Here is a 21,168-nt window from a genome sequence, read left to right as displayed (position 1 = left end):
CATCACTTTCTGGTATTGCGGCAAAGCTGCCTTTCAAGCTCCGTTACGGTCGAACTTTGCCATAGATTTTCAATATGCTTCACCTCATCACACCTCGGTATTGCGGCAAAGCTACCTTTCAAGCTTTGCTATGGTCGCAAATGTATTAACTCAAGAAAACGCTGGTTCCAACATGGAGATTAAAGGTGTGGCAGAGGTGGGGGCTAAATTAATGCTGTTTTGGACCTGAAATTTGGGCAGGAACTCAGAAAAATTGGAAGCCGAAGCTTTTTAGCATACAAAATTTCAGGTGTTTTTATATATCGATGTCTACGAGACAGATTTGGAACTCCGAACTTGAAGGGAGCACACACTTGTCCACCACATCAGTTGGGCTTCCACAGAAGTTGAAAGAGGAGGAGAGGCTGAGGAAATGTCATCTTTGCCTATCACGTGTAAAGTGTTGTCCGCAACAGTTTGGTTGCGCCAAATCATGTACATAAATAGAATTTGGCCTCTACATTGCCTCATTCTTGATAAGACAACTATGAAACAGCAACTTGCCAGTGCTTCATCAACCTAGCAAAAAGAAACACTTTCATGTTGCTATCTCGTAAGAATATGCCTAGAAATCCTCTCTAACTATTTTTCTGCAATTTTGCTTTGAGGTATTCGAAAAATATTCTAGAAATATTCGAGAAATTTTCGAAAAATATTCAATTCGATTCGCACTCACACTTCAATATTCGAATTCGCTTCGCACCCAAAATTTTGCTATTCGCACAGCTCAAGCGAAAACGTTTAGCAGAAATCTTTGCTCAAAGTACATGAAAGACCTGTAGGCTGACGTTACCGTCTAGCTGTTACCTTAACATGGAACTGGGCATGTTCAACATATCTATGCTGTCCCCTTTTTGTCATAAAAGCCAATGCCTACCACATTGTGTGGACCTGTCCAGACTAGCAAGTGGAATTCTCTCGTCTCGTACTGTAAGCTGGCCTCTGCTACGGTGTCACGGCCAGCTATGATCTTTGTTAAATGACGACATATACCACAAATCGTTCAATTCATATGCTGGCCTTACAACACACTTGTAACACACAACAAGGACTACGCCATAAGGCAAGTACTCAGTCCTGGCAGACGCTGGCCGACAGGAGCGTTGTGTGTGACAAAGTTTTTGCTCATAGTGGTACATTGTACAATTCGATGCAACAGATTATCATCTCTATGATTTTGTGTGCCATCTGGTAAACCATGCAAGTGCTTGCATGTATTTTATGCAAGCTGCCTGTTTCATGTTGTGCATTCAACGAAATTACAACAGCGTTCCTATGAGAAATATTTGCTTGACTTTGTTTACCTGTGCTCTTATCTCTCTTTCACAATGTCATGGTGAAGTTTTGTACATGTTGCATAACAGTAGTACTGTATGCTGTATTACCATCCATAAATGCCTTATCAGGTGCTGCAGTCATATTGTACGTGGCGCTGTGTATTACTCCCAGGGCCTCTGGACTGCTGAATACAAAAATCTGTCTGTTTATAGGTCACTTGGCTTGTCTCTTCATCTTGCTCCTTGATTTTTTTCCCTTACACTGGAAAGGCACGCACTCCAAATTAGCATCTGCTCATGATCAACCTCTTCTGCTGAGCCAGTTCTTGCTTTGAGTCTCTCAACAGTAATGTCCAGTGCAGATGTTAAGTGTATGGAGTTCCTGTATTGTTTACCAAATAATGTGTGCAATGCTCTAAAACTGTGTCATAGTAGAAAACAGCCCAATACAATGTAGACAATAAAGACCTGCGCTGTTTTCCACTATGATTATGTATCAACAAGCTCAAGTTCATACGCTTTTAAATGTGTACTGCTGTATGCAAATGGATGCGTTAGCTTCTGGTGCATGAGTATGCTGGTGATAGTTGACAGATCAAGAAGTGTGCAATCTCGATGCATAGCAGTGTCTTCTAGTGTAGTGTGTAACATACTCTTGTTAATAAAGGGCCCCTAAACCCCCTCCGGTAATTTTTTTACATTTCAAGTAAACGCGCGCATTAAGTTTGGAATGCCGTCACAATAAACAATGCCAAACGTGGCAGTGCTATGAGACGTGGGTGTGCTACAAAGAACAAAAAACAAAACAATTCCTTGTCCTCTTTGGGCCTATTGGTATCCCCAGCGTTCGCCGTGACGTCACCGCTTGCGTCTGGTAATGTCAGCAAAAAAAAAGCCTGCTCGCTGGTGCGCACACTCATCGCTCTTCCTCCTCGCACAGTGAGGAGGAGCCGTACGAGTGCCGTACGGCACTCGTACGGCACCATTTCCAAAAATTCTTACGGCCATGTGTTTGCTGAGGACTCGTGCACAACTGCAACACCTCAGCTAAATTTCGACCTCTGGTTAATTCAGGGGCCCTTTAAGCCGTCTGCGCATTTCCTGCCACCAGCATTTGCAGCCTCCGATATATGACTCGCAAGAGATGCAAACCGTGTTCTTGACCTTTCCACGGGGTCTAGTTTCAGCACTTAATTGACTCGTCTGTCTTGCAGGCACCACCCGTTGGCTGAACTGTGCTTATCCGCACGTGGACGCCCCGTCTGGCAGACAAGAAGGACCGAATTTCTCACATTTCTCACTCCCCCGCAAAACTGCACGTGGTCGTGGGTCGTACACTTGCAGCCGCTGCGGCAAGTCCTTTACAAGGCGAGGCAGCCTGAAAAATCACATCCGCATCCACACCGGCGAGAGGCCGTATCATTGCCACCTGTGCCCCCAGGCGTTCACGGAGAAAGGGAACCTCGTGCGTCACATCCGGACGCACACGGCGGAGAGGCCATTCCAGTGCCGCCTCTGCCCCATGACTTTCGCACGCGAGTTTATGCGAAAGTACCACGAGCTCCACGTGCACTCGGAAGAAACTCCTCCTCCTTGAAGCATTTGCCGCATACCGGGGACACTCGCCATTGGTGAATGAACGAAATGAGGGGAATTTTTCTGAGCGGTTCGGTTTCTTTGTTAGACGCAACCACATTAATTGAATAGACAATTAGGCCAAGGGAAGCATAGGGGACATTAATTGTTCGTTCACTGTAATGTTGCAACTATGACGTTAATTTAAACAAATTAAAGTGGACGAAAAAGCACCCTTTCTGTTGGTGGGATCCAAACCCACAACCTTTGGATAGTTGTGGGTTTGGATCTCACCTTATCTACTGCTACCTTCGAATAGTTTGTATATAGATGTGTGTCATGTCAATCTCTTTTCACACTGTACCAGTGATGAAAGCATTCCAGTCATTATAACCCTGTTGTGGTTGGCTTCCCCAATGTTGCTACAGGTTGTTTTTTTGTTTCTATTTACGTTCCGAGATTCACGAGCCAGAGGCATGCTTTGTGATAAGTGTACAGATGTCTTCTTAGAAATCAGTTACAACAGACAGAGTGCTATCAAGAACTATGCATTACATCCATCTTTGTCTCCAAGACACTGCTGTTGAAGAGATGATGTTGAATGAAATTCTCTCATTATTCATCACTTGTGCTGCATTATGTGGTGGTGTGTGTTAAGTGGTTTTTCCTGCATATACATGCCCAGTTATTGTATGTTAGGAATGTTTGTCGCCCGGTGCTATGTTGCCCTTCTTCAAGGTAATAGAACAAGGTATGGTTTTGCTGTCATGTGTGTGTGCAGCGGACAGTAGTATCACTTGATATGCTCTGCATGGATGACACTGTTGGAGGTTTACGTTTTACTTAACCTGCAAAGTCATTCAATTCCTGCATTTACAGTCAGTGTGCTTATAATGGCAAAACGATTTATTAAAGGCACACAGACACACAGAGTAAAGGTTACACAGTGCACACCCAGAATGTGCATTCTTTGCTAAAGTTGTGGTCGAAGCAATGAAAAAAGAAAATTAAGCAAGGCATTGGAGTCAGCCTGACTGCCATTTAATTTGGGTATGTTTTGCCATTACGTAAAATCTAGGCATAGTGAAATGAGCCTCTGGATGGGCAGTAAAGGCAGCATGGTTAGTTGGATACTAGATTCCCAAGCGATTTCCAGTGCCTGTGACATTGTTTCTTTTCTGATAAAAAGTTGCCTTGTTCCATAACTGCAGTTTCTGCTATAAATAAAGGCTTCTTCACTTTACTAATGCTTATTGTTGAAGTACTGTAAAAGGCACATAAAATAGTGCTTTACCAATTTCATTGTTACTCGTAATCTCACAAGAGCAAACCATGAAAGAACATTAGCGTGGTATTCATTAGTATAAGCAGTTGACTGACCCACCCTTAAAACAAAAAGCTTGCAGTTCCATCCGCCCTATGCCAATATATTTGCACTACTGATGTCATGCAGAGGGGTATTTTATTTTGTCGCCCTGGACTGTTCAGGAAGGCACAAGGTAGTGCCTTCAGTCAATGAGCGTTGTGTATGCAGAGTCATGGAGACAGTACTGGACAGTCCAGGATGACAACTGCGCTTTCACTATGATATTCACTGAAACATCACAAGTTAGTTGCATGAAAAAAAAAAGAAACTGTACAGGCATCAGCAAGTGGGTTTCAAGCTCGAATGCATGCTGCAACCGTCTCCGAATTAGCAATTAGACGTCTATTGAACATTTTACTACCCTACGGGTTGTAGAGCAGGCTCTTCAAGCACTCTACCCTTTCAATGACAGGTGTGCTGCAGGAATCTGTCGTTTGTTTTTCATGGCCGAACACCATCACATCGCAATTGAGCAAACAATCTAATTGACACCAGAAGGTGTCCTTCGTGGGGGTTAAAACAAGGGCAGAATTTTTTTTTGTAGCCGCCTTCGAACAGTGTACAAAAATGAGAACTTGACACCCCTAAATGCATTAGAATTGTCTTCATTGAAGGAGAGAACTCTTGGCGTGCTTGCCCAGACTCTTATCAGCACCGAATGCTTTGAATGCTTTACTGCTCTTCTTTCTCGCACGTGGACAGCAAGGCTGGTTATAACAGTTGGAAAGCTCTTAACAATACTTGCTCAAAAACACAGGGACAAAGAGAAACACAAGCATGAGTGCTTTCTAACAAGTGGTTTATTTTTTTCGAAAACATTTGCTTTAAAAACCTATAGATCTGCACTATTCAGACAACAGAACTCATCAATGGCGCACATAGCACCGCTTGTGATAACAAGCTTTAAAGATATGAAGAAAGGAGCAAAATTAGTTATCAAGCCACGTAACAAGTGAATGTATGACACCCCTTTCTTTGTTTTTTTAATGCGGAAGATGGCTTCCACTATCTCTCTCGAAGTTTGACTGCACTGTTTGACTATAACGAAGGCGCTGTTAATACAAGGTGTGCACGCGCACTCGTGGCAATGCATCACGAAATGCTGCGAAACATCCCCGTGATTATCTGACAGTTCTCTTTTTCAAGCTCTTGTCGCTCCTCGTGTTTCACAATCGCGGCTATGGTACCCAGCACAAACTAGCCAGCTGCCTAGCCTCTCTGTCCGATTCACGATCCTCTCCTTTTTGCTAAGAACGTGCCGTTCTGATTTACACAGACATCGTCGCTACCGATCGTCACACGGGGCATCTACCTCCTCCAGAACCGCACATCCTGAGTCGCCCGTGGCGCTGCCTACCATGTAATTTCACTACAGTTTTGCGATCAAACGTGGTGGATCACCAAAAATTGCACACGGGCGAGCGGCCGTACAAGTGTGGCATGTGCAGCAAGGACTTCACGCGGAAGAGCAGTCTGGTCGTGCACTTCCGCAACCACACCGGCGAGAGACCTTTCCGTTGCCAGCTCTGCCCCATGACCTTCACGCAAAAGAGGATCCTCGAGGGCCACATTCGAACCCACACGGGCGAGAAGCCGTTTAAGTGTCGCTTTTGCTCAAAGGTGTTCACGCATAAGTGGCAGATGAAGAAGCATGAGGAAATCCATTCCAGCAGTGCGTCGAGTGTGAGTGCTCATTCGCAATACTCGACTGGTCTGGGCTAGGAGCGAGTTGTGGGCTGAAGGACTCGGACCCACTTCTCGGCTATAAGTGATCAGTGCAGTCGGATGTGAATGGGAATGCTGGATAGTGTGGGCCAGTGGCAGTGAACATACGAGCGCGTAGCTGAATAAAATTGCACTGGTGCGCAAGCGCAAGTTGGTGTCCACTCATTTTGTCTGCCTGAAGTCGTGGGAATTGCTTGTCATTCCCACGACTTCATCTTTGCAAGAACATACTTTAAATGATTTTCTTAAACTCCCATAAAAAAAGGCTATCTTGTTCACTGTACTTGCTCGCTCCCCGTACTTTCACACACACAAATAAAAGAATTCTCCATATTGCCAGTCTTGACGAAAGATCCACATTGCGATCCTTACTGTGAGTCAGTTGGGTTCTTATTAACCCTTTGTAGTCCGAAACCTTTACCGACCTTCGGGACACAGTAATCCAAAAATATTTTGCCTGTTTTGACCATCGCAAAAGAAAAACAAGTGTGCAAGAAAAACTCATCAGATGTTTCTTTTTGCAGTCAATATTGTGCCTAAGTCTTTCAGCAATATTTGGGCAGTGTGTAGTGCCCAACAGTGGACCATTGTGGCCGTGTTGCGTTGTTGGGAGGGGCCCAACAACGGACCACAAAGGGTTAAGAGGATTTCATGTTCATTCAGATATACGAAGTGCTTTTGTTGAGGCTTTCAAAGAATGCTTACCTTTGGTTTAGACCCTGGATATTCATTTGCCTCATAAACTCCACAGAGGCTTAATGAATATTTGTACTGTTAGAAAGTGCAAGATCCTTGGTTGGAATTGCATGACTCATTTCAACGCCAAACGTTGCAGCGTATAGAGCTTCTCGCTAATTGCTTGGCATTCCCACAGTACGTGGGATTTACCAACATTTTTTCATAAAACTTTTGAAAAATGTGTACTGAGCTAATTCCAGGCGAGATAGTGCGTCGTTCTCCACCTGACTGTTCAGCCTTCAGCACCACAGAACATTTCGCACAACTCACTTTGGCTTGGACTTATGGTTAATCATAGATGAGAACTAACAGCTAATATTGTGTTTGTGAACTAATATTGTGTTTAACAAAGAAAAACGAGCCCTTAAAAGCCATCTCCTTTCCTTGGTTAATCATAGGGTCATATTTCACAAAGTAAATAAGTAACTTCTCTTGTCCGTGATCTTTGGTTGCTACACAATCTAAAAACGAGATGCTCTACTAGAGCAGTTAATATCTAGCCAGCTGACCAGGACAAAGCTTAAGGAAATTGCTATGTCTAGTAATGTCATAGACGTGTGTTCTGATGGAGTGAGACCACTGCTTGTTCCAGTGCATAAAAGGGGCGAGTACGAATTCAGTCTTGTAACATCTATTATTCTGCAAGCAGCTCATGGAAGCTCATAAATCTCTGCTGAAATGATGACGAAGAGCCTTGAAGACGTTCCAAATAAAATGCACAATGGTACCACAAGAGGAAAAGTCACATGTTGATGGCTTTTTGTGAAACTGTTTTGACAAGTGTCCAACCAACCGCCTTACTTGCCAGCTTAGGGGAACACTTGGCAGCAGTTGCAAATCCAGTAAAATAAGGAAGTTAAAATCCTCGTTTCACTGCTAATGAATCATTCAGCTTATGCAATTGTGCTTTTTCTTTTCGCGACGGTTGCCCGAATTCGGGGGCAGGGGCAGGCCCCACCTGGTGAGGAACCCTGCGCATGCCTATGGGCAACATTAATGTAATAGTTGGAAAGTTGTTGTTGTTTATGTATAATTTTTGTATGTATAATTGTGTATTTATTATTATTATGTATGTGTGTCACTCAATTGTAAACCCACCCCTTATGTAATACCCCCCTTGAGGGGGCCTTTAAGGAAATAAAAGTGAAGTGAAGTGAAGTTCTTACCGTTAAGATAAGTATTATATCAAAAGCTGTGCAAGATCAGTACATTTCACCCATTCGTCAACCTGCATCTTTACAAACGGTATTAAGAGAATAACTGTGCTGCACTACTGGTGTAAGCGTACAGCAGGAAAATAGCATTGGCTGCCCCCTGAACACATTCATAAAACACCAAAGGTACGCAACTGAAAACACACACCACACCAGCAGTTTTTGAAAAATATTACTTTCACAAATGTTCAGTTGTCATACCCATACTTATGCTGTGAGAGCACCAGGGTTTAACTTTCACCAGGGTGATCATGGTTTATTGGGTATTGACAGGAAGTTGAAGAATGAAGTAAAAATTCTGGCAAAATTGCTTGCCAAAGTGAATAAAAACAGCATTTGACAGTTTTAGCCAGTTTTCCTTGAGCTGCCACAAATCTCTAAGGTTTCTGGCTAGAGTTTCAAGATAGGTAAATGCCTTGTGAAAATAACTACAGCAGTGCTACAGATAATGCATTAACAAGTAAACTGCTGGACAATATTGTATAACAGAACAGCAGTATAATGTGCTCGCATTAAATGTTAGAACTGTGCAGGCACCTGTAAACTGCCCTGTTTGGTCTGCGCTCTGCGCTTACCGTAAAATCCCGAGCAAGCGCCCTCCTCCCTTTTTTGGGAGATTTGAAATATGCGCCAATGACCAGGCAAGCGCCCCACCTCCCCTCCCGCTATTTTCGCTGTTTCATTCATTCCTTTTATTTACCCGATGAGGTGAATAAAAACAGTGAACGCATGCGTGTTCAATAAAGAATTTCATTAGAAGCACGGGTGTGCCTTCCTTATTCTGAGCAGCTCTTCCGCCGCCATCTTGAATTTTGATCCATGACCAAGCAAGGGCCCCCCCCCCTCCAAATCTTGTCGGATTATCTTTCATCGTAGGGAGGGGGGGGCACTTGCTCGGGATTTTACGGTATTTCAGCACACACTAGGGGTGCAATAATAATTATCCACAGGAATAGGGAAAGTGCTAATAGCTTTTATTCATCAAATGCCATACATAAAACATTTTGCTTGGAAACGTAAAACTGGCGATATTTTATACGTAAAATATAGCCAGTTTTAGACGTTTTCAAGCAAAGTGTTTATGTATGCCATTTGATGAATAAAAGCTATTAGCACTTTCCCCATTCCTGTGGATAATTATTATTGCACCCCTAGTCTGTGCTGAAATAAGCACAGAGCGTACGTTAACTTTTTTTTAAGAGGTGCTGGCAAACCATGGCTGGCACTGGTATTGTGACATTCCTTCGCAGAGTGAAAAACCTGAACCATTCTATGATAAACAAACAAACAAACCAACAAACAAACAAACAAACAAACTTTAACACTCATTATTCTTAGATGGCGTTCTTCTCAAGGAGTGAACAAGTATGACGCTTTTTAGCTTTCACAACCCCATGAAAACTGGAAACAGCACTGCTGAAACCAATGGCCAAACACAGTCTGTGCCAGACAAGTTCCAAGGCTAGACTCACAACGCAATTGTGTACATAAATGTGCAGCTACGCTCAAGCACGAATGAGACAAGACAAACAGGGTCGTATGTTCTTAGTTACTCTTTACTCGAAACATTAACCATCCATGTGTACAACCTCTTCAGTCAAGTGACACGACACACCATCCGCTTAACAAGGTGAAACACATGCAGTAGCAATGGAATGTCAGCGATGTTAAAATAAATATCAAGTTTACATATACAAGCCTTCTGTACAAGTCGAAGTCAAGCAGCCAGCCAGCTATATTGAACAATAAATAACTGTGGCTCTTGAACTTTCAACTATTACTGACCGTCGACTTGTGAACAAGCCGGGCCTATCTCGAGTATGTTTATTTTCTCTGAAGCATACTAGAAATAAATGTTCAATCAATTCATATTACAGATAACTTTCTAAAAACTTGACAATGTAATATGTCATGCTGTATGTTTCTGCCTTGGCTTCTGTCCCATTAGTTACTTCATTAGTTACCTCATGCAGATAGTTACCTCATTTTGTAGTAACCAGTGCAATTGCAGAACTTTGGCATCCCTCATTGTGTGGACACACATCTTGTGCTGTTTGGCATGTTACTTTGCATGGAATTAAGCTCCGACTACACGTGCAAGTGAAAAATTCTTCACTCCAGCTTGCTCAGGCTCTCAAAGGATGACACGTTTCTGAAACCAAAAGCACAGTCACAGAAACACGATGAACTGTGCCTCAAGTGTAAATGTGCCAACTGCTTAAAAAAAAACTTGGCTTTGCTAAAATTATTTCGTTCAATCAAATGATGCCATAGCACTGAAAAGACAGAGACAAAGGAAACACCATGGCCTCACATTGAATGTACCAAACCAAATAGCCCAAAATCTGTACTCTTGAACTTCATTCAACTTGTACAAGAGCAAAGCACATGGACAGAACACAAAGAAAGCGTGTAACCACTAGTAATTCGTCAGCACAGGAAGCATGAACCCCATAAGCACCGGTACTAATAAACAAAAAACGATTTCTGCCGTATAAGGCCGCACTTGTGCAACGCAAACGTAAAATGTCATCACGCTTGCCGCTCCTTGTCTCTAGCATAGGAATGCATGAACATAATAGCGACTACAGGTATAAGACTCCCGACGAAAGGCGTTCCACAATGTTTTCCTCATTGTCACGGCAGGACTGGACGCGCTAACAGTTAAGCCTTCTGGTGCACGAAAAAAAAAAAAAAAAAGGACCCACTCAAATTGGCCGTCACTCCCTCTAAATGATTATTCAAGTTTTTGGCTCAATAATAGTTATTGTAGCAGGCTCTTACAGTAACAACTGCAATTCCTCCTTCTTACTTCCCCATACAGGGTAGCAGATCCGAAAGTCCGTGTGGTTAATCTTCCTGACTTCCCAAGTTTTCTCTCTCAAGAAAAATTCAGGAGCCCTTCCTCTATCGGGGGGGCGGGGGGGGGGCAAGCGAAGCTTTGCATCTGCGTGCCTGACGTACTACTTTTAAAGACGATAGTCTTTCTTGGGGAACATAAACGCAGAAATTTTGGTCTGTCTGTCTTTCTGTTTGTCTGTATGTCACCCAATTCAGCCACCCAGCCAAAGTTTAACCACTTGCTGAACACCGAGCCGTCTTCAACTGGTACCGCCGTTCATACTTGTAAACATTGTCGATCAAAAAGCAAATGTTACGCACATCTGAGGTGCAACATCAATACGTAAGTGTTAGGTGGTGTGTTCCTTTACTAGAAAATACATAGATACGTAATTCTAAAGACCTTAGTGTTTCTTAGGCTGCGCTGAAAATGCTAGTGTTTTTTGGGCTGTGCTGCAAATGCGACGCTATGAGCCAGATGCGGCGATTCAACATAGAGGAGGAGGACTCATGTAGTGCAGCTGGCAGAAGACTATCATCTTTCGACGACATTTGCGGCGAAGGACGCAGATACGCGGCCAATTTTTCTGCCTTTCTTTCTGTTGCATTGCACAATGCTCCATCCTGTTTCCTTCCTCCATGCCAGAAATTGGACCTTCATCCACGTGCTTAGCAGCGCAACAATTCATTTGCTACAGGCAACAACAGCGGCCACATGTTCATATCCTGGCAACAAGGACATGTGGCAATGCGAAATTACAAGTGACCTTGACAAAAGATCAGATTGCCACATCAGAAATGGCTGATCACCGGCAAGCCCACGATCGAGAGAGCGTCAATTATTGAAAAATGGCGCATACAAATGTGCACGCGACCGGCGCACCTTTAAGGGCCACATTTCTGTACACTTGCCGGCACTGGTTTTGTTGCGTACGATGCCGAAATCTGCGAGTTATAAAAGCTTCACTTAAGACCTCTATGCAGTAGACACAGTAGTGCTTCCTGTGGCCTCTGAAGTGCGTGCACAGTGAGCGCCGCTCTCTCATGTCCATGTGGCCCACAATAGCACAGCGGTTAATGCTCTTGGGTCCTAATTGTACATCTCTGTGAACGCATGAGTTTTTCCCTCTTTGGCACGGTGATGGGCAAGGTTTCTTTCATCTTCTGGTGGCAAGGGTGAGCCTGAGGATGTTGAAGTGGCCTGATGACAACAAACTGAATGATGACCCAGCCAACGTGATTACAACAGTGCAATGGGAGAAGACAAGCTCTAGGAGGGAATACTGCCCATTAAAGGGTCCCTAAACCGCTCCGAGTTCAAAGACGAGACAGTGATTTCTTGCTTTCGTTCAATACTTTTCCTAGACGCGCTATCTCCTCCTCACCACATTTTCTTCATAAAACATGTCGACAATGTCAGCATAAAGAGTTGAGACTATCAGGATTTTGTGTTTTTTGGCTACATGCTGTTATCTCTGCTTCTGCAGTTGAGAACGCACAAAACGAAGTGAAATAAGTTGATTGCGCATGCTAGTCATGTGAGAAAAGGCAGAACGGACGTGCGAGTGCATGGCAAAGCAAGATAGGAGACAATTCCCAACTGATATCCTTTGTATATGAACCAATCGAGAGCTTATTTCCTTATGACTTCAAGTGAACAGACTGTTGGCATCATGAATTGTAACAAAAAGACTAGAAAAGCCAGGGGAGAATAATGTGCTCATTGTATTTTCAGAAGTTGTTTAAGGGCCCTTTAACAGCTGCCTATGGTTAATGAGTGTTGTGATCAGACCAAATTAGAATTCACATGCAAAACGAGAAGAGAAAAGCAGGAAACCATTTTTCAGTTACAGTCTGCTTAAAAAAAAAAAACACTAGGCACACATTTAAGTGAACAATTAGAGATATTAGGGAGTGAAAAGGCAGGCATAGAGAGCCCATACACAAGAGGAAGAACTAAAAAAGAAACAATTATGCCGGCCTTTTTATCATATGTTCATGTTTTGTATGCATGTCGTTTTATACTGTGAATTCCCAGCAACTTACTCAGCCTTCCACTGATTTAAGTTAACAAGAACAAAACTATATTTTTGTGCAAATGCACAGCAGTCTAATTATGGAGGATCCAGACCTCAGCCCATTCATACTGTCACATATTCATATGCATTCTAAACAACAAAGAGAACGAGATAGAGACGTATGCATGCTAGACAACGCATCTGAGCGGGAAGGCTGAATAATTGCGCAAGCGGTAGTCCCAATCCAAACAATTTACTGGGTGTTCTTTACAATGCCCATATCGCTGCACACACTCTTGCAGAGGTGAATTAAAGAAAATAGCAACACCTTGGCAAGCTATGTATATTAGTGTTTCCTGCTGCTTTCCTGTTACACATGGATCTGCACATAGGAGTTGCAGCTGTCGTTTTGCGTAGAACCCGCGTTCTGCGTAGGAGCAAGACAGAGTCATAACAGTGTCTTTGGTGTATGATAGCAAATGCTTCACAGCTCTAGAAGGAGGTGAAAGCAAAACAAGAGCTAGTTGAAGGCAAATTAGTGCTTCTTTGTTTCTAAGGTATCCCCCAACTCTCCCACTCTTCACGCAACCTCATCAAATCATGTGCTCACTGGCAGTAACAGACACTGTTCACAAACACACAACACAATTACCTCTGTACATTCTACAGGCACTACACATCCAGAAATGCTCCAAGGACATCTTTAACACCCCAACAGGAATTTCTGATGAGCAGGTCAGCATGGTGGCGGTGATTCTTGCTGCTTCCAGCACAACAATTACTGGCAGTTCAGGCCTGAGCATCTCCTTCTAGAGTATGAATGGTGAGCCTATTAGTTCAGTCTCTTCCGGAAACCTGGTCATGAGGTGCAAGACCGCAGTGTGGGCTATACACGGTCCTCCATTTCCCACGCGCTTGAACCGAAAAGCCCACTCGTTCTGATACGTTGCCAAGCAACGTATCCTCTCGGCACGTGCGGCACTTGGGGACTAGATAAGGCATTTTGTGCCACCGGACTATACACTGCATTGCGGATAACGAGCCAGCTCAACCTGAAGTGCCGATGCCCTGCTGCTCTCCTGCTTGCACGTGGACCCGCATGTGTCGGTTGTAGTTGCCCTTCTGCGAGAAGCCCTTGAAGCAGAGGGGACACCGGTACGGTGTCTCCTTGGTGTGCGACCGTAGGTGTATCTGAAGCTGGGAGTGAAAGCCGAAGCTCATGGGGCAGACGTGACAGGCAAAGGGCTTTGGTGTCCAATGGCCCTGCGCTCCAGCCACGTTCTGGACATTGCTCGTCCCACTTCCTTCGCCCAGCTGCTGAATGACAGGCTCACCGGCGGTGGCGAAGTCGGCAGCCCTAGTAGTGATGCCATGCATCGACAACTCGCGCTGGTTGACACCGGGCGCGCAAGGTCCCACGGTGTCCATAGACCTGTGAAGAACTGCTGGGTTGAAGGGTGCGCATACTGCAGTGAGAAAGGGAGAATTAAATGTTTGTCAGTTCCTCGAAAGTGTTGGGTCTTCAAAGAAGCTGCACAAGACAATGCCTGTGGAACAGTGGACAGCTGCCAAGAATCCGGATACAATGAAGTCAATACCAGTTATACAAGTTTGAAGTGAACAGGAATTTAGGGCAATATAGTGCATAGGAATGGACTGGTTGGTGTCACCTCATTACAGCAGAATCTTGGTAAACAAAAATCGCTAAAATGAAATTGATAGGTTTTGTATACGGAACCTGGAAAACGATTTTCATTCATGAAAACCAAAACTTTCTGTAAGTGGAACCACGAAAGTAAGCTTCAAAGGGTTTTTCCTGAACGACGCACAATGTGACGTAAACATTTGTGACACCTGTCTTCGATATTGCTGTACTGAAAGTACAATCAGAATTAAGTTTATTATGGGGAGGAAAACAACAAAGTAGTGCTCTGAAGGGCAAAAAACAGCCATATGGGCTGCTTGGCCACTCCCCCTACTGTAAATATATTTGTAACATTTTGAGCGCTGTGGTCTGTTGTTTCTTCTGTTCGTCCTCGTTCTTTTGCGCGGTTTATTCATTCGAGTTGGTGGAGGTGTTGGTGACACATCTATCCAGAAAGCCAACCTTAAAGAGGAGTGGCAAATATTCAAGCAAACAAGTTTACAGATTTTTAATACACCGCATCTGCAGACTTGCACAGCTTTGTGGTAGGGCCCCACAGATATAAAACCAAAATAAAAACAGCTAAAACTTCAAACCCCTCACATCTGCCTATTTAAAAGGCAATCTGGACTCGCACTGACAAAGTGCACGTTATTTTGCCAGCAATTGGAGCAGTGACATTGCTAAAACGGTGTATGTCAAGTAGTGCTATATACACTGCACATTTTTAATCTGAATTTCATTGCTTCGCCCCTCAATGTTCCGTTTATATAGAGATTATATTGCTAAAGGAAGGGGGGGTGCATAGCACTACATGTGAAGGCAACGTCAGAGAAATGACATATCGTGTCATACATATTCCTTCAGCTTGTCCTGCTTTCAAGGACAAGCTTTATGGAATGTCTGCTTTCACACGAGCGAGTCAAAAGCTTCGAAGCAACATCCCCCTTATTTTTAAACAATTACACCAGGTTGTGGCATTTATTTCTACAGCAAGGATTCACATTCACGTTACACGCAAGCCTGAGCAAGTTTTAGCATTTATTTTGCCAATCTATACCCGCAACATGAGTAGAGGGTGTAATGTATCACTGATGGATATCGGGTAGGGGTGAGCGAATAGTGAAATTTCATCTCGAATCGAATTTGAATCGAATAGTGCCGAATAGTGGCATAAAATGTCGAATCGAATAGCGAATAGTATATTCACACGAAACGTGTACCATGTGTTACGGCAATACAAAGGAAAAATGACGGACGCTATGGCGTGGTGACATCTTTACTACGTGCCTGTTCAGGAGGGTTTATTTTTTCAGGCTTTTATGGGCGCGCAGGCACGCTTGATAGAAGAGCCGCCATTCCAGTCAGCAACGGCACTCCTCACGGCTAACAGAGGGGGGTACGGTAGCTATCTTTTTCCCCATATGGCTGCGCAATTTGGCTCATCTGGCAATGGTAATATTGTGCTTCATCGTCAAGAGTTCACAGCAGCATTTAAATTGCGCGCCGGAAGGGTGGGAGTTTCTGAACAAGTGATGTGGTGAGGCAGTAGCGACTGTACAGCGTGAACAAATTTTCACATGTGAAGCCAGCACCGAGGGTGTCGTGGGCCAAAGTCGGGATGGTTTACAGCAGTTGTGGCATACGCAACCGAAAGTACGCAAGAAACCCATGCCTTCAGTTTCGGAAGCGAAGTTGATAAGGGCTTGACAGTTTTCTCATGTGTTTTTTATGTGCGGAAATGACATAACCTCCTTTAAAATAAACATTCGCTCGCTTTTGAACCAGGATATCAGTGAATGTTTCATCTAAAGGCCATCTGTAACGACGTTAACGTTAGTTTTAGCCACCCACCCTCACCAAGTTGCACCATTGGCCTTTGTTGCGTTTTAGGTATACGTCCTGTCGAATTATTCGAAACTTTGAATACTAGGTATTCGAAAGTCGAATCAAATTATTTGATTAGGTATTATTCCATTCGAATTCGAAGCTCGACTATTCGCACACCCCTAATATCGGGTTCTGAACGGTGGTATAGTGCCAAATTAAGGCCACGAGCTAAAATACCGACATTGCACAAAAAAAAAAAAATGAAAACAAATTGACACAATTTGTTTGGGCTAACTCATTCATCTTTCAGCTTGCACACAGTGAACACAGACTATACCACATTAGCTTTTCGACTTTCACAGACACCGCAGGATTCCTGAACTAAGAGGACGTAGAGGGAAGAACAGAAAGTTGATGACACTGCGGGGGAAAAAAAAAGTTCAGTAACACATTTCCAGCATCGATGCGCAGTTCCCGCGAAATTTCATAACACTCAGAGGAGGAGACTTGGGCAAGCACGCCGCTGCTCACTTACCTACGCCATGAGGCGTCACGCTTGTGGCCGTCACGTGAGGTGGGACAGGCATCAGAGGTCGACGCTCGGCAGCTTTGTCTGCCACTGGCGTTATGACGAGAGACGGTGGCCATGCTGCAAGAAAACCACCATTTGCAACACTCGGTGTGTAATCGGACATATGCTTGGTTGCATGTCAATCTGCATCTCACATAAGGAGTGAAAACTGCATGCAACTTGCTATACTCGGTTACAACCCGAGAGAAAATGGCAGCCCTACCCGAAGTAACTGAGGTGCGCCTGCCCCTCACTTGTGAAAGACGGTCACGCTAGGCGATTTCTGCTGGAACCTTAAGTACTTTTTCTCGGCTAGTGTAAGTACTACGCATACTAATAGTTAAAGGTTCATCATTACTGCCTAAAACATTATGTTTGGCTGAGCAGTGATATCAGAATCCCCAACAAAATTTACCAGGATGTTCAAGTTTCTAAATTAAAACCAGCGACACAAATGTGGGTCTGTATGGGAATGTCAGCTATCTGAACTGCCCCAGAAGTGCTTGAGGTCTCAAAAATAAGTAAGTGCTATTGGACAATGCACGTATGCAACCATTATAGTCCAGAAGCCACAGAACTTCTGTCTCACTTTGCCTGCAACTCATTTCAACAGATCCAAAACTGGAAATGCAGGCCTAGTTCAGTAATAACAGTCGATTATCCTGGAAATTTCCAAGACACTTCAACTTGACGAGATAAACATACTGCTATGAAGTGGTTGTACCTCATTTTTCCTACCGAAATTATCACTGCAATACAAACGTTCCAATGTGGTTTCCGAGCAACAATTCTACTATTGGCCATCTCCATAATCATTTGTCAAGGAACACTGCCGACGACGGCCCTTAAATCGAGCCTCCGCTGTCTGGCATCAGTGCATGCCGATTAGCGGAATGTTAAAAAAATGCACAAATAACGCTTCAGCCAAAAAACAAAGTGCTGTGCCTCTGCCCTCAGCAGCTAATGCAAATTGGGCACTTAAAATACCATATCTGTATAATGCGCACTGAAACATAGCTCTCCAAATGTACCAAATAACTGGGACTTACCAATCCTAACTATGTCGAGCACTAGTGCTCTGAATTACGCAATAGCTTATGAACAAGTGTTATTTGGTAATACAACAAATAATACGAAGTTTCTTGCAAAAATCCAGTATGCAAGATCTAATGGTCATGGATCTCATTTGTTTTGCATGTTAAAGTTTGTTTCAGCAAGGAGAGTGCAAAGAGTAACAGCCAGATCCATAGGCCCCTTGAAGTGTACCTATAGAATGGTATTTTGAGGTTTCAGCACACTACAACCATACAAAGTATCTTTTAATACTGCTTTTTTTCTGGTACACTTAACCTGCTGTGGACGTTTGACACTTAACCTGCTGTGGACGTTAACAGAAGCTCTTTACAACTGCCAATGCATAATCAAAGTTTCTGATGAGAGCTGGCGAGAGAAGCCCTTCCAATGCGGCGCCACACCAAACGCAGCAACTTCAATCATATCCAAAGTATGATGCAAGAAAATATACAAAAATAACATCGTAAGAACAGGCTGGTCAACAAACATGGGACCACCAACAATACATTCTGCTGCGTGCAATGGCATAAAGTGCAGTTTTACAAGAAATTTTCTGTAGAAAAGCCTTGAGGTATGCAAATGGCATTCAGACAAAACATCTACCAAGTTTGTCACATGTTATCACAGCTGCCAGTGAGCTCACTGACGCAATCAACACAGTCACTTCTCTTTCCAACGTCAAAACAGTGACAGCTACACCTCACGTTTTGCATATCACATTTTGCAGACTGCTCGTTTCTACTTGTATTTTATAAGCAAAGACCACACTCATCCACGGCAAAAGTACCACAAAGGAAGCAACTTTATTAATCAAAGAAGCTGATCACACTTTGTCAACATCGTGATGAACATTTGAAGCACTAACATTGCAAAGAAAACGTCTGCAAGTCTTAACTTAAAACTTTAACGAAAAATAATAAAAGTAGCAATAAAAAAAGCACAATAGCAATAATAGCAATAATAAAAGCATAATAGCAATAATAAAAGTAGCAAGTAGATACGAAGTGCAGGTGGAGTATTGAGCAACTAGGTTAAGAAAACGAAATGTGGTTTTACCGCGAAGCCGATTGCGCCATTACTTTCAAGTCTTTTTTTTTCTATTGCACAAATGTTACACAATGTCAGCACATTTAAAATATGCCAAAAATATGGCATCTTTTTCCTCCGACTGACTCCATTATGTTTATCGAAATCCACCTCAGTTGTTTCATGCCAAATAGCACAACTATTTCGGTGACCACCTAAAATCTCGCCGAAGAAAAAAAAAATAGTGCTTGTTTATTGCATTGACAAAAATGAATTTCTAGAATAATTCTTACACAACAAAATATTTTCGTCATGTCCAGCCTTTTGAATTTCTTTTGGTAAGTTTTACAGTGGTAGAAAAATATTTTGAACAAAAGATATATGTTCTGTAAAGCAAGTACTGATTGCTCATATATTCAGATAAAGCGCAATATTTATAAAATAAAATAAACATAGTGCACCCTGGCAAAATTCCTGCAGGCGTATGCACCAGAAAAATTGCACTAGTTTAATTGAACCTCCAACATTAAAGGTTTCTTTGCTTCATATGTAAACCAAATTTGGTATTGGCATTAGAAACGATGCACTCAAAATAAATTTTCTGATGATCACCACTTAGACGACATCCTGCGAAATTTGGAAAGCTTCTAAATAACCAAAATTTCTTTGGTCCAAAATAGTCCAGCAATTCGTCGTTTCAGTGCAGTAAACAAGAACAATTCTTTCTTTTCCATTTCACCTTGAATTGTCACCAAAATGGCTGGGACATTTGATGAGGAATGACTAGTCTTACAATATATTGCACACTGTGGCACAAGGAGCACACTGCAAAAAACAACAACAACAACAACAACACAGCAAGAAAGAGAGCGAACAGTATGAGATATAACCATGACTGAATTCACTTGTCACACATGAAACGAGATGTGCTGCATACAAAATTGGTAACCACGTGCTTCACTTCCCTACAAAAGCCACATACATGGCAAAACTTAATCAGATAACCGTGGATGAACATACAATATAACACACGCAAAGGTAAGTCTAATCTTCAAAGGTGGCTTTCATGCTTGCCCTCCAGCTCAATTAACAACATTCAATGTTTTGGCATGGCCTAGCTGTTTACTTGTAAGATGCAATGTCTGACAAAAGACTTGTTTTGGGTAGCTAATCCAGCAGCATTATGTTTTTCCTGTAACATGATGCAATTTAGGTTCAAGAATAAGGTTGTCAGAAACCCCCCGATTGGACCTGCATATAGACCAAAAGAGCAGCGTCCTGGGATCACTCCGTGAAGCAATCATTTGTGACTAACCCTTGAAGGAGTACTAACACAAAATAATAAGGGCTGTGATAACTCATGAGATAGTACTAAAAGCGTTTAGCTGGGCTAGATGGAATACTGAAGTTTAATGCATTTCCACCACTTAAGCACTTAAGAGACATAGAAAAAAAAGATGAACAAGACATAACACACCTTACTGTTCTTTTGCCTAACGACATAGACTTCTGCGGACAGACACGCGTCTACAAAATACCAAAGGCAAACACGCCATAAACCACATTTAAAACTAATTTTAAAGTCACATAGCGGCATCGACATTAACTTAGATTTCATCTAAATGACCAACAACTCCCTACATCGCGAGATTGTGCAGGCTGCCATGCTCCTTGCATGTGCACTCTGCCATAGTTGTCAGCACAGTGCTCATGTGACCAGTTATGTTTACAATAAAACCTCCCTGGTCCCACCTTTCTCGGTGCTCTTCGAAACTGGAACTATGATTGGGCACTATTACAACAACTCGAAATAATTTAACATCACATGCTCAAGCAAACAAGGTTCACAGCCATGAGAAGTGGGTCATCAGCTACTTGTTTCAATGGGGAAACCAATGCACAACATTTTTGTGTAAGTACTCCTTTAAGACTTCCATCTCGCACGGGAATCACAATGCATACTGCAACATCAACAATACAACATTTTGCAGAAACAAACAACAAATTGACGGCATGGAACAACTGCACAATAATGCTGTTTTCAACAGGTCTCTTCATCGAACAGTATCAAAATGTTAATGGCAGTGAAGGAAGATTTATGAGGGGTGTGTGTTCTGGACGTGAACTGTGCGGTCCCTCTTTTTAAAGTACAGTTTTGAACAGTGCAGGCATCTGAATCTGTTCAAGAAGGATCCGTTGATGGGCGAGTTGGTACATGTCTTGAAATAT

General features: G+C 43.0%; 2 protein-coding genes across 2 annotated transcripts; one reads left to right on the top strand and one right to left on the bottom strand.

Moving 5' to 3' along the window:
- Window positions 1-2,523: 2,523 nt before the first annotated feature.
- LOC119371921 (gastrula zinc finger protein XlCGF7.1-like) lies at window positions 2,524-6,118 on the top strand (the record flags this gene model as incomplete). Its single annotated transcript, XM_037642377.1, has 2 exons — window positions 2,524-2,861; window positions 5,730-6,118. Coding segments are annotated over 2 exons (588 nt in total), but the record flags the coding sequence as incomplete, so codon positions are not given.
- Window positions 6,119-9,401: 3,283 nt separating this feature from the next.
- On the bottom strand, window positions 9,402-17,392 carry LOC119371920 (zinc finger protein 239-like). The gene is made up of 2 exons (XM_037642376.2): window positions 16,804-17,392; window positions 9,402-14,259 (listed from the first exon to the last, which is right to left on the bottom strand). The coding sequence occupies exons 1-2, from the start codon at window positions 16,961-16,963 to the stop codon at window positions 13,841-13,843; spliced, it is 579 nt and encodes a 192-aa protein (XP_037498304.1). The 5' UTR covers window positions 16,964-17,392; the 3' UTR covers window positions 9,402-13,840.
- Between the last annotated feature and the right edge of the window lie 3,776 nt (window positions 17,393-21,168).

The sequence above is a fragment of the Rhipicephalus sanguineus genome, chromosome 10, assembly GCF_013339695.2.
Source record: "Rhipicephalus sanguineus isolate Rsan-2018 chromosome 10, BIME_Rsan_1.4, whole genome shotgun sequence".
Classification (NCBI taxonomy): Eukaryota; Metazoa; Arthropoda; class Arachnida; order Ixodida; family Ixodidae; genus Rhipicephalus; species Rhipicephalus sanguineus.
The sequence above is the reverse complement of the archived record's forward strand: the minus strand, read 5'-3'. Positions and strand labels throughout refer to the sequence as shown.